The sequence below is a fragment of the Catharus ustulatus genome, chromosome 2 (genome assembly GCF_009819885.2).
Source record: "Catharus ustulatus isolate bCatUst1 chromosome 2, bCatUst1.pri.v2, whole genome shotgun sequence".
NCBI lineage: Eukaryota > Metazoa > Chordata > Aves > Passeriformes > Turdidae > Catharus > Catharus ustulatus.
This window is the reverse complement of record NC_046222.1, coordinates 72,554,108-72,568,773: the sequence shown is the minus strand read 5'-3', so window position 1 is coordinate 72,568,773 and position 14,666 is coordinate 72,554,108. Positions and strand designations below refer to the sequence as shown.

At 36.0% G+C, this 14,666-nt stretch overlaps 1 protein-coding gene across 2 annotated transcripts in view; it reads right to left on the bottom strand.

Annotated features, from left to right (window-relative positions):
* The window catches only part of UCHL3 (ubiquitin C-terminal hydrolase L3), a 39,859-nt gene that overhangs the window by 10,348 nt on the left and 14,845 nt on the right, over positions 1-14,666 (bottom strand). Inside the window, exons 6-7 of one of the 2 annotated variants that reach the window (XM_033051447.2) lie at positions 14,503-14,550; positions 703-912 (exon numbers count right to left, since the gene is read on the bottom strand). In XM_033051447.2, the coding sequence (XP_032907338.1) occupies positions 703-912; positions 14,503-14,550 (258 nt within the window). The remainder of the gene's footprint in view (positions 1-702; positions 913-14,502; positions 14,551-14,666) is intronic. The other variant, XM_033051448.2, reaches the window with a different exon arrangement.

Sequence of the window (14,666 nt, the reverse complement as noted above, 5' to 3'; positions counted from 1 at the left end):
CAGAAATATTGGCTACTCTGTACATATAATTTTTTTTCCAGATTTTCAAGATACATTTGTGGTCTGTGAGTAAAGAAGGAAAAAAGTTCATGTATTTGATGACAAGCTTTTTTTACCGGAACATCTTCCCATTCTACAAAGTTTGCCTACAAAATAGATGAAGAAACAAGATGTCAAGTGAGCAAGTAAGCAGCCCCTTGGGGTTAAAGGAAACATTTTATCATTACTGAAATACACAGGGACCATTAACAGAGAGTTAATGAAAGAAAAGGAGACTAGGTTTAGGATATGACAACTTAAAACCAGGTCTCAAACATAGAAGAAATAATGTGGCAAAAAATTAGAGGCCCCTTGGTTTAGCAGATCCAAATGAAAGATCATGAAGATGAGGTGAAAAGAAGAGGCTGGATGTGGAACCTATGGTAAAAGAAAGCACCAGTTCATGAAAGGCAAACTTCCTCTATGATTTGAAAATGATTTGGCATATGTATGGAATCAAAAATACCTGGACAGCAAAGCATGGAATGATGTACTTTTGCTGTCTGATATGGTGGGAAGGGGCAAAATAAACCAGGAAGAAAGAAATCCTAAGAATGGTTGAGAAAAGACCCCAACAAAACATGATGCCTTGAAGACTGAAGCTACACGGCAGAAGGCCAGTGGTGTCAGAGTAAGAAAAGACTGAAGATGGACTACACTTACAACAGAATGAAGCCCGACAGATGGAAGGCGTATCAAGGGCCGCCACCGACGCAGACGGATTGACGGACTGGGAGCCTTTGCAGGACCTACATGATTACGTTTGGCCCAGGAGAGGGATGCAGAGTGACACAATGGTGAGGCCTTCGTTCTGCTGTGGCTAACCTGAGGCTGCGATGAGCATGGTGGTGAAGACAGCGAGGACGATGACGACTACATAAACATTAAAAAAGAACATACTTAGCTCACTTAAACTTGAAATAGCATCCCTGCAACTGCAGCAAACAGGAACTGCAAAAGTGTCCACTATTGAATATATTGTCCTTTAACTGCTCAAATCACACACGTAATAATCAAGAATGTGTTGAATTCAAATGAGAAGATGAAAGAACACTGCAAATAAACATTGTTCAAATCTGAAGTTTATAGTCAGATAAGCTAGAGGTTATTCACACCCAGGGAACTTCACAGTATGAACATAAATTAACTGACTCATTCAAGAGACAGAGTGAGGAGGGAGGGGATTTAAGCATCATTTAATGAAAGAAATAGTTAAAAACAGAGAAAGAATCAGTTTTGTCTACAGCTACAAAAGCTGTGAGCTACAAAAGCTGTGAGTTCTTTGGCAATTTGGGAAAGCTCGATTGTGCTCTGGGATTTAAGATGAACCAAGTAACTATGGTAACAGAACCCAGAGTTGCTTTACTGTTCCATGTCTAACATAAAAGGAAAGCAAAGGAAAAGGGAAGCTTACCGTGGTGAGGTATGCAACTTCCTAAGTTTTTCACCTATTCTTCTAAAATAGCAGGCCAGTGGCAGTACTGCCATTAACACTCAGGATCCCTTTAGTATCCGTGGAAGCAGTAGGACTATGTTAAACCATTCAAATTGTTACTATTAGAAGAAAGACCACAGAAGTATTAAAAATGACTCTCATCTTCAACTGACAAAGTTATAGTAAATATATTAAGACCAGAAAGGACCATTGTGATGATTTAGTTTTGATCTTCTGTCCCACACAGGCCACAGGACCAAACAAGTTAAAGTTTTGCTTGGATCAGACCACATTCATAAAACAAAAACAAACGTTCAAGCTTAACAATTTTTTTACCACTGAAAAAAATCAGAACAAACAAAAAATTCAATCAATCCTGTCTATAGCTACAGAGACCATAAGTAACATATTCATACAGTTTACTAAAATTCATAAATGAAAATGCAACCTTTTTAGTCCTGATCAATGATGACATAACACTAAAAATAGATTACATTATTCATGTGGCCACATTGCCAAACCAGGAGCTCGTCTTCAGCATTTCACCCACTATTATCATGGAATATATAAAAATTCCCAGTGTTACCTAAAGCCTTTCAGAGAACCCCCCATCTTCTGGCAAGAAATGAAGTTAAACTTTTGTGCTAATTACACAGTTTTTATTTGGCTTCAGAAAAACACTCCTTTGTTTGAAACTAATCTAAAGGGCAATCCAGATTGTCCTGTGTTGATGTCTTGTGCTTTACTATCTCTTGAACTTTTTCCACTGGATGTAGGTTTTGGGGTGTATTTTAATTACAGACTCATGGAATGGTTTGGATGGGAAGGGCCCACCTTAAAGATCACCTAGTTACAATTCCCACCATGGGCAAGGACAACTTCCATTACACCAGGTTGCTCAGAGCCCACCCACCTAAAGTGGTTTTGGACACTTCCAGGCATAAGTCATCCACAACTTCTCTGGGCAACCTTTTCCATTGCCTCCAGCAACCCTTTCCATTACCCTCACAGCAGGGAATTTTTTCCTAATGTCTAATCTAAGCCCACTGTCTTTCAGTTTGAAGACATTCCCTTTGCCCTGTCACTACATGCCCTTGCACAGTCTCGGCTCTCTTGCAGGCTCCCTTCAGGTACCTGGAATGCTGCAATCTAGTCACTGACAGACTGTTCAATAGTACAGGTCTCCCTGCAGAGACCCACAAACTAACACAGTAACTCATCACTGATATCCCACTTATCTGCCCTGAGACCTGCCAGGTTAGGGCAGGCAGAATAGAAACTGCAGTTCCTTAAGGTATGTCCCAAATGATGTATTCAATGCAATGACTCCAGTAGAACGTGTGAAAAGCAAGCATTAGATAGGTTCTCTAAAAAAAAAATTATTTTCACTCTTATTAGTCACAGTAAGTCACTGTAGTGCCAGTCAAAACTATCTAGCATCTTTGTATTATTTATTATTTTTGAAGCAACTAATCTTAGTTGTCTTTTTTTCTTTTTCTATCAAGAGTGGGACAATGAATTGGCTCTTTCTGCTCCCATATTGCTAACCTTAAAGAAGTAAGACAGGGTTAGGAATTCTTAATGAAGAGCAAGCATCAAGTACAGTAGAAACTGTAGAGCTCAAAGACAACCATGGAATGTTACAAGTCTGATAACTTGTCCAGAGAACACGGCTTTCCACAGGTTTGTCACAGTTTTGTTTTTTTTCCTCTAACTTCAGGCATTCTGATCCACCCTCTACATCTCAGCAGCTCCTCATAAAAGAGGACAGAACTAGAAAATCTCCAAGACAAAAATGGAACTACATTAATAAAAGGAATTAAGTAATGACAATACTTCTGCAAAACAGAATGGCTTACAAGAGCTTAACAGCTATTGCAGTTTATCTGTACTACTGACTGGGGTATTTTCATATTCTTCACTTGAAGACCTGATCTAAAATGAGATGTTTTACATTTAGATCATGTATCAGATAGCTTAAAATATTATCTGTTGTCAGCTCAAGAAAATTTTAAAAGATGGCGATAAAAGACTGCTTCTAGAATTCCTCATAGTCCATAGACCTCCCAATGGAGAGAGGAACCTATAAGATTAGAACCTGCTGTCAGGCAGAAATTAAAGAGCTTTGCTGACTAGATAGTTCATGATAAAAGGCAAAACACTTGTATATTTTACAATTTTGTAAGATGTTGCCACCATAACATAGGATTGATAAGACTTCCAAGAATCTGAATTATAGTATCTTTTTAGTGAGAAACAGTTTAAAAAAAATAAAGCAAAAACCTTGCTGAGAGTATGATACTCTCATGCATTACATTGACTGGAACCTGTTAAGCTGTATACTTTCGCTCTGAAAAAATTCCTATTTTTTTAGGACTCCTATATAATTACTGTGAAACCATTTATAAGATTTTGAACAATACCAAATTTAAGAATTTAACAGTATAGGGATGATCACAATATTGAAAGATTTTTTTTAGAGAGCTTTTTTTAGTTTTGTTACCATTTTTACCACAAATCTATATTTCTACCATTCTTCCTTATTGCACTTATTTTTTTTCTGGCCAATATCACTAAAATAATGAGAAAATATTAAAACATCTCTTGCCTGAATGTAATGAGACCAACAATTACTTTAGTTTTTCAAAACTGAATTTACACCATAGAACACCATTTAGGGCAACTAATATTTTGGTATTTCTAGTTAGTATTTGTCCTGATTTTTACTTCCATTCATTGAATCTTTTTATCCTTTATTTCCTGTACTAGTAGCTCCCCTAGTGAGGGGGAAGTCTCAATTAACAGAATGAGAGACTTCCTCTCCATTGAAAATATAATTTTGCATCTGTAAGAGTGGAATTTCAGCAGACAGTACCTTATTCCAGGAATTCTGGAAAAGCAAACTTAATACTGGATTATGGCTAATTAACAAGGCTGTAATAACAAGAAAATTCTAGGCATTATTTTAATAATAGACACAAATTAAGCTATGTGAACTGAAGTTGTTTTCAAATGAATATTTAAAAAATTAAATTAGAATTACATGTCAATATTGCTATGAAATGAATGTCAAATACATATTTCCAAATAAAGAATACAGTCATACATTTCACATTTAATTTAAAATATGGAACACAAATCCTAACTTGAGACACTCTATTCAAACAAAATTTATTAACAGCTAGAAACTGCATAAAAAAGAGAATTAGTCTAACTTCACAAGAAGAAAAGGTCACAGGAGCATATTCCTGTGCTGAAAATTATAACAGGTCAAATATCTGAAGTGATAAAACAAAAGCCCTGAAATAGAATTGAATGTTATTGTCATATAAACCAGTAAGCACATCAAGTTTATTGTCCAAAATACAAGAAAATACATTATAAAGAAGTTAAAAGCTTTATGGAGTAGGTCCAGAAAATATTCAGGCAATTACCATCTGCCCCAATCCAAAACTCACTCCTATATATAGATGTTAGAAGATCTAAATGGAATTGCATACAAAGTTTGTCAGGCACCAAGAGTTGGGCTTTCACACATACCTAAAATTGCCTAAGTTTGATAGTGCTGAGGAGCCTGTGGCTTGGTTCATGACCAAACCTGTCAAGTTCTAGAAACAAGGATCTCTTTGCTTATCTTGTTTGTGAAACCCAATCCAGCAAATTATTCCAGTCCACGTGTAATGCACTGAAGACCTGACAGGAAAAAGCAGCATCTGGTATTGCATGACCATTTCCAAAAAGAAATACATATCATTGATTAACTTGCTAGTGGCTACAAAAATTCATCCATCTGGAAACTCAGGTTCAGAGCATCCTCACAGTGGAAAGTTCATGCCCATGCTACCTTCCTCTTTGGAAGCTTCCCTGCCTATCAGCTCACAACCTGTGCTGGGACAGGGGTTTTTCTTCTTTCCTCCGTTTTGAGGTTATGTCACTGGGTAGAATGAAATGCCAGGTGCACTGGGACAGAGAGAAAACGAGCTTTAACTGCATAACAACATGTCTGGAAGCTCGGGAAACAGAAGGAGATAGCATACTTTCACTCCTGGTCATTGTTTCATAGGCACAAGCCTGGGATCAGAGGCCCTGGCACATGTTCTGCATCTGTTCAGTTGCATTGTTCCATAAGTGTGCAGGGACTCGCCCCAACATGCTGTTCAATATAGTTCCCATACAGTAATCCCTGGAGCAGAGATGGGAGAAGGTTGAAGCATCAATAAAATGTACAAGTTTTCCAGCCAACTGGGCAATATAAAGGTTATTAGAGCCTTAAGATTATTCTCAGAGAGGGTGTACTTAGTATCTATCAATCACTTTTCCCCACCACCTTTTGAAGTTCTGTTTTTCTTAAATAATTGCTCATTATTGAATTAAACACAATATTTTAATATGTCTGTATTACAATTAAAACTGTGTTCTTCTTCCTTAGTCATTATCATTACTGGATTTTTTACACGCAAATTGAATCTACGTGTCACGCTGTCTGAAAAAATTCCACCTCCTTCCTTCACAAGGGTTTTCAATTTCTCAACAGCATTTCAAGCCTGTGTTGGTGGTGGTGGTAAAATCTTGAGACACATTAAGTTCCTTCAAGTTTTCATAAAAAGATAAGCAGCCAGACACAGGACAGGAGTTTGACAAAGGAAGAATTCCACAGAGGCAGAGGATACTTCACAAGCTCATCTCTAACAATACACCACAATTCCCATGAACCAGAGACATTGTGTCTATTTCCACTGCAGGAAAAGTTTGTTCCTAACTAGATATTCCTCACATGCAACAAAAGCCTGACCAACATGCAAATTCTTTGGAAGCTAAGATTCATAAACTCCAGTCCTCACAGATCTACTTGTTTTGCCAACATTACAATTATCAACATCAATATGTACTGAGACTGAGATTACAGACCGAACTGGTTTACATTTACTAGCATATCAACATCTGCACCAGACAGTTTAGTCAGTGCTTCTGCAGTTGCTAAAAAAACAAAATCTACAGTATTCTCCATGTAAGTTTAACCCATGATTAAAAATTAGCAATATCCTAAGAGTATTACTTTGCTAGATATACAGGTAAAGACAAGAAAAATGGTGACATCAGAGCACCCCAAAAAAAAATCTTTCCAGAATCAGTGGCAATTTATCTCCTCCCTGAAGACTTATAATTAAGTTCTATGGTCTATGTTAGGCAAAAGTCAAGCTAGATTATCACAATGGTGACTTCTGTGATCAAAAAAAAGTGGAATCACAAAAAAAAAAAATTTCAAAGGTTAGGGAGCTCTGCAAAAGCTAAATTACCTAGGTTGTTTTTTTCAAATAGTTTTTCCTTCACAAGATTTTATTTCTGAAATAAATTGAAAGCATTGTTGCACACCAAATATGCATTTTTGGAGTGCTTCCTTGAGCAAAGTCAGTTGATGCAACATCAATTCTCTGAGTAGTTTTAGTCCACTATCTAGCTTCAGCCATATTTGAAAAATGTTGCAAATCTTAAGAACTGTAAATTCTTTTAATTTTCTCCTTCCAAATTAGTGGTTTGATAAAGAAAAAAAAAAAAGAAAAAAAAAGAAAAAAAAAAAGAGAGCCAAATAATTTTCTCTTCTACCTAAGGGCAAGAGGCTGACTGTGAACTCCGACATCACCTGTCCCACATGGCTACACCCTGCTGCTTGCTGTCTCTTACAAATAGTGCAAAACCAGCACAGGAAGCATTATGGATTGGAGAGATGCAAAAAAACCAAAAAAACAAACAAAAAAAGAAAACAAAAAAGACCTCATGGCAGTTGATTGCTAGAGATGTTGGATGCAAAAAAATAGAAATCTATTTTTACTTGTGTTATTTATTTCTTATAAACTTGTTATTTAAATCCATGGGTGGCTTTATGGGTGCGAATATCCTCTATAGTTATGTTTCATCCTAGGAATCAGAATTCTTTCATGCAGATTTTATGGTTAAGCATAAGATCCAGAACAACAGTTCTACTGTATTAATACCTTATTAGCTGTTTGCTCAGTATAGAAATCAGATTAATGCATGTCTCAGACACTAACATGTTAGATAACATGGTAATGCAATGAGTTACAGACTAACCAAGCACAATTTCTAAAACATTTCACATGATTCTAGTAAGCTCTTTTTTTACACTTTTACTTTGTAGACTGTAAAAGAAAAAAAGTCATAGCTAAGATTTTTAGGCAACTTCACCATCTTTACCAGAGAGATTATATGCTTGTTCTCTAGTGCTAAGTTAAAAATCATTATGAAACAATTACAAAATTGATTTTATATTCTCTCAAGATGCAACTGTTTCTTTAGAAGACTATGGATTATTAGAAGAAACATCAAGGAAAATGGGTGATTTAAGAAAAAAATCCCACCATATGCTCTTGGCAGGAGCAAAAGGGAAGCTCTTTATGTTTCTTCTCTAACAATAAATTGTAATGCCCCAGGGAATCAGAGATCTTTGGAAGTTTTATAGCAGTTGGGAACAGAGTGCATTGATTCTACTTAGCTCTTGCCAATGTTAACGACTGTTACTGTGATCAAAGTCTAACTTTGTGCATTCCAAGCAAGATTATAGTTCTCCAGGCACATGAAACAAGTTTACAGACTACAGTTTGTAGTTATGTTTTGAGTTAAAGAAGAAATCAAGCTGTGGTAGTGTTTTTAGAGGCTGTCAACTTCAATCCATGTTAAAAGTATTCCTGATCACACTCCTGAACAAAAAGTGTGTCTAAGTAAACACACTGATGTGCACCAGTATTTCGGCTTTTTGTGAACATCTGAGACATGTTCTTAATTGTGATTTTTGACTCTCTCAGTATAAACACCAGTTTTGATTTTCAAAGGATGATTTTTTAATCAGTATTTTTGATAAAGGCCTAACGAGGTGCAAGAATGTTGTTTCCATTTGAAGTAACAGCTCAGATTCTGCACTTCAGTCTATTCAATTCTGAGCCTCATTTTACTCAACATACAGTTCTAGTAGTCAAAGCTGTCAGTTGGGAAATAGATGTACAAAGGGTACTAAAATAACCCAAACAGGAGGAGTTACAGAACAAAGGCAGTGTTTTCTCTGCCCTCCCTTAAGAGTTGATACATTTTATTCTGCAGTTCTGTTTTCTTCTTTCTTCCTCTTCTTAACAACTAATCTTATTAGAAAATACATGAATGTAAGAGCTCTTAATTTTCTCCTACAAATTTAGGTCATGAACAAAATCAAAAGCTCTTATTACTCTCTAGCCAATATCAAACACAGGTACTCTCTACTCTCTAACCAATATCTAGGTATTTCAAGTGGCCATATCACTTATGTTTATTAGCTTGATTGTAACATCATTTTGAGCCATGCTGTAGTAACACTTAGAGAAGCGAACTTTCCCACAGACCATAGATCACATTCTGCTAAGCAGTAACGCATAAACGTTGCTAAAACTCCCCTGCCCAAAATAACTTTTACCTCCATCACAAAAGTGGTTCCATATGCCATAAGTACCACACAACATAATAAAAGGTTCACTGTACTTTACATCAAAAAGTGATATGGAAAGCCATTGCCAACAGTTAGTGATACCCTGATGTTGCACAAACAGCTTGTCAAACACTTAACAGAACATTTGAGTATTGGCTGTTCACAAAAGCTGGTCTAAGCCTAGCTCGTTAAACTTTCTCCCCTCTGCCCAGGAGTGTGCATGTAACCCCTCTGTGTCAGCATTAGCTCCTACAAGGCTGCAGGATCAGCTGTTTCAGGAAACCGTTTGGGAAGCCCCTGAAGATACTGTAGGAAACTGGCAACCGGCCAATCCAGAATGATTTTAACAGCTGGCTAAAACTTCAGATACTATTACCAAAATAGCACTTGAACAGGAGTTAAGCATGTCAAAGCTTTGAGAAATGCAGACACTGAACACAAATTATTCTCTGCATCTAATTCCTTGCCTAAAGGCCAATTTATCTTTTTAAAAGATTTCTGTGGCATAGCTTGCAATTTTCCTTACTGTAGAACTGAGCTGTAATGAAGCATAGTTGCAGAAGTAACTGGATATAGATGCCAGTAATAGGAGAGCAGAACAAAAGTATCATCTACTCACATTATTACATTCACATATTAAAAGGTCATTTATTTCAAGAATCAGTATAGATAATATTTTACACCTGGAATAACTTCCCTGAAGCATGTAATTGTTTAATTGAGCTAAACAATTTTTACTGACATACTTCTATACAGAATGTGCCTTTGCATTTTCCTTCTCTCCTACTGTCCCAGGTAACTATATAGTAACTTTATATTATTAATGCAAATGAGGGCATAGGATACAAAATAAGTTTCTTCCCCAACTCCAATTTCAAAATTTATTTACTCTGCTACAGACTCTAGACCTGGATTTCTCTCTCATTTAATAGCATTTTTCCTGTTCTCAAAAAATGTTCCATTCAGATTCTTCTGATCTGCTACTTGCAAATAGTTACTACAATTGTTTTCAAAGTAAGGAATGCAAGATAACAATGCAAAAAAAGAGTTAGATATTAACCTAATCCTGATCACTGCTATAAATCAGTACTTTTACTCCCTCAGATATTGCCATAACTTAGTTATAATTGATCACTGTTGACTAGACATCTAATGCAGATCCACAAACTGTCATTTTAATATTTTTGAAGGGTTGTAGTTTTTCAAACGGAGAGGGTGGTTTTGTTTTTTTTGCAAGAGGATTTCAGAAATATTAACGTGTGTGGCAGTTCAGGGTTTCAAAGCTTATGAACTGCTCAAGGAGGCATCAGAAGAACAAGAAGGGGAAAAAACCCCAAATGCAAAACAAAAGGGAAAACTCAAAGATGGCTTAGCACAAAGAAATAAAATAAAGATCAGCTTAAAAATGTGTACAGTTCTGCAAAGAAACAGGTTCTATTTTCCACATCTTTAGACATTTCAGATATTATAAATAGAATTATATGCTCAGCAGAAGACTCATGGAGGAATAAAGAGGATCTTGAGTATCTGGCACCTATTCTAATCTCAACAATATCTGCAGTTCAGGAGCTGTCATACAGAGAAGAGTACATTGGATCTACGAAACTTTAAGGTAAAAACCTAGATACTTTTTTTTCGCAGCTTTTGATATGGAATACCTGTCATTTGAGAAGGTGTAAGCTTCATCATCATCATAAACGTCAACAGAAACACTGCTACTGGAATCTTACATTAATTGCCTCATTATAGTACATGAACATGAGATCAGAATCAAACCACCCTTGAAGCCAGCAAGACACTTCTTCTGCGGAACCATTCCCAGATCTCACTGCTTGCTACTAAAGTAATTTTAAAAGACCTACATTTTTTACACAGAAGTACCCATTGGAAAGTATCCATAAGACTGCTTTAGTTATTTATTTGCTCTACTGTAGCAATAAAGTGAGACATGGAGCCACACAATCCAGAACTATTAACAGAACATGGTCTAAAACCTGGCCTGAAGGATTAAGTGCAAATTTACAACCCTTTTAATTAGCACACTTGAAATGAATTATTGAAATTAAAACTGCTTCACAATTCTTAGTATCAATCAATCAATCTCCTTGAAAGAAAAAAAATTTCTATTATTTTTAGAAAAAGTAGTTGGGCTTTTTTAACTAAGCAAATTAATCACAGATATCAAAGTTGGGAAGCCTGCTAAAGCACCATCAAGGCAGAACATTCTACAGTTTTCATCTTCAATCCACTTGCTTAGCAGTTCATCCTCATGCTCAGCCAAATAGGTCCAACAGTAATGATACATCCCAGAAGCAAACTGACCACTGTAAATTCCAGCAGCCACCATCTAGGAGCCCACCACAAGTAATATCTTGCCAAATGTGAGGTTTTTTCCCCCTGAGAAGAACTCTTTAAAACATACGAAATTTAGAAGAAAAACACTCATTACAGATTATACTAAAACAGAAACAAATCCTACTCACCAGACAAGATGACAGAACACACAGATACTAGGAAGATAGCACTGCTTTATGCTATTACTTCTGGTTTTTATTTCTAGCTAGACTTGCTTTATTTTGAGGTTTGAAATATGTACATGAAACAGAAAAAAAAAAAAAGGCAGAAAATGCATCAGCATATTGTAAAATCTAAGTAATCATTGAGATTTATAAAAAAAGTCTGAAGACATAGCAAGACTGTCAAGGGCAATCAAAAAAATAAAGACTTTACTCAAAAGTATGAAAGACTGAATCCTCAAACATCTGGAACATCAGAATCCAGGGAAAAAACCCCCAAACCCACCAAACAGTATTATCAGAAGAGAACCTGTCTGCACTCTGCTATTTTTAAACCTTCTGCAGCTCATGATTCCAGAAAATTTAACTTTATCTTGATGGTATGATGGTATGTTTTTCATGATGGAAGGAAACATCCTTCCTTCTAAACAAATCAGTGGAATTGACCTCTATCCATCCCAATTTTGGAAGTTATTCTGTCTAACACAGATACTTTTAAGCAAGACACTCTAAAAATGTAAGTGGACAGTAGTAGGCAACACCTATCTAAGGGAGAGAAGCACCCATAGAGCAGGCTTTTCTCGTGAAGAACACAAGCCAAGTTAATCATCCTAAGAAGAAGTAGGCCTCCATGTTTTCTTAATCTTTAAACCTGTAAGAGACCTAGAAAGGACCTTCTGCTCACAAAGCAATAACTATACAGCACTTACTACCATAAAGCAACTAAATAAGCCACTTACTCAAAGGAAAGATTTCTATGCAACATGCCTTGGCTATTTGGACAGTTGAGAGGCTGCATGGAGGTCAAAATCCCTAGTCATAGGAAGGCAACCATGTTCCTTTCCTGCGCTCTTAAATTCTTTAAATTCTTGAAATTCTTGGCAAAGTAATCATAACAAGTAACAAGATGCAGGAGAAATAGGATTCTCTTCTTTCTTTCCCAAAAGGTGCTAGAAATCCTCAACTTACCCCACAGGAAAAGTCAACAACCTCCTATGACCTGCATATGGTAACTTCAGCACCTGCAAGATCAGACCCTTCAACCTCTACATGGAGAGTACACAGTGACATTTAAAATGTACCCATGGAAGGAAGAAGAGATTAACTCACTTCAACTCTCAGTTACACTTCTCTGCATATTCATGTTTCATATTTTGTTTCACTTAAAAAAAATTACTTTAAAGTAAAGCAAGTCCTCAGGTACCAACGAATGTGCGGATGCCTTGCTGCCTTGTTTAACTACCATCTGGTAGGACAGGATGTCCAGGCAATTTGATGTTCCAGTAACAAAACTTGTTTATTTCTTCCCTCCTTGGTTGATGGATGAGAACTGTTCTGAAAAAATTATCCTGGGAAATGTATTCAGTCTTTGTACTATTTCAACTTTGGAAACAAAAAGACAGGAAAAAGTTATTTCGCCAGTCTAAGGAACATCCATATTGAATTACTTACAGATAGAGTTATACAAAATGGAATAATAAATAATTGGCAAGGAAACTAGCTATTCAATATCTGTGTTTAGGCATGGTTGCTAAGACAATCTTGTAATTTTTTATTATGAAAAAAGTCTTCATCTTTCCATGCAATTATCAATCTTTTGTATTGTGGCTATCTTGATCAGGAAACAAATTAATTAGTGGAAGTTCAAGAAGTTAACTGTCCATTATTAGGAGATTCCATCATTACTTAGGAGCTTCCTGAATCTTCATGAAGACTCTCAAAACACACAGCCCTTGCATTTTCTTTCCCAATCATTCCATAATATCTGCCAGAAGAATATAGAGACAGATCGTTCCCTACATGAACCTCACAGTACATCAAAATAACTAAAGAAGTTTCTCTTTCACCAGGATCTTAGGAAAAGATTCAGTCTTTAGCAATTTGTTGGAATAATCGCTCTCTCTGAGCTGGCCAAGAATATCTAGAAATAGACTCATTTGAGGAAAAAAAAGCCAGACCAGATTTTTTTGAGTCTCTTTTCTTAGAAAAGGAAAAAATGACAGATTTTTTCTGATGCTTCTCCTTGAAATAGAGAACCTTGACTAGTTTAGGGAATGAGATAAGAAGAGAGAATGCTGTGGGTTTTTAACGAAAATACTACAAAAGAAGCTGAGTATCTATAACTGAAATAGTTAAACCAATTAACATAATTTCCATTTCCAGACAGGGTAAGAAGGAGCAGAAAGGACTGCTTTGCTTTCTCCTACATTATATAGAAGACACTGCACAAAAAAAAAAAAGAAAACTTCACATACTGCACTTTTTTAAAAAGGAGAATGGATGGGTCACTGGAGCCACAGCCAAACACAGAAGTGCTTCAAACAAAGCAGTGCTAGCAATAATCCCTTTTTTTTTTTTTTTTCTTTTGTGGAACAGATACTGAAATCTGAACTGGGGAAGATGAAAATTGACTTTGTATCACAGAACCAGAAAAACATTGAATGTTCAAGTTTATGATTATTTCAGGGTTTTTTTGTCAGCTTTCAGGTTGTTTTTTCCATATCACACAATCTGTTGGGGCATAAATGCTTATAAAAGTATATATGAGTAAAAATTTATCTGAATTTGTATTTTATACAAACAGCTCACATACAACTACAAACCAACTATTCGACTATTTCTTTTCCTGAATTGTAACTTTTCAAACTCTCACAAAACATTTGTTACACTTGTATGGTTACTATGAATCTTACAGTCTTACCTACAAATGTGCAACATCAAAACCTCAAGTTTCTGTTACTGTCTGTTTTACTCTGAAATGAAGCTTAGAAACATCTTTCATGTTATATAAGAGCTAAAAACTTAATGCTAAAAACCCCCACCATCAAAACCCACAAACAAACAAAAAGCCCCCAAGCTTCAAGTTTGGTTCCCCCACAGCAACACCACCTAATTTTGGACTAATGACACAATACTGAAAACCAAGCAATAACCTCAATTTCACTGTAAATCTTTAATATATGTAATATATGATTTCTTTCATGTCAATTATATCCAACTCAAAGCAGATATAAACAAAGACTTTTTTAAAAAATGGATACCTCAGTCTGACCTTCATGGGCACTGGATTCATGAGTGACACGAATAGCCTAAAATTAAAATATATTTCAATCAGACTTTAAATGAGAGACATTCAATGTTGTAAGAATCATTTTTGCACTTCATTTTATCCATTGCGTAGATGTAACTATTTTTGTTCAGTGCT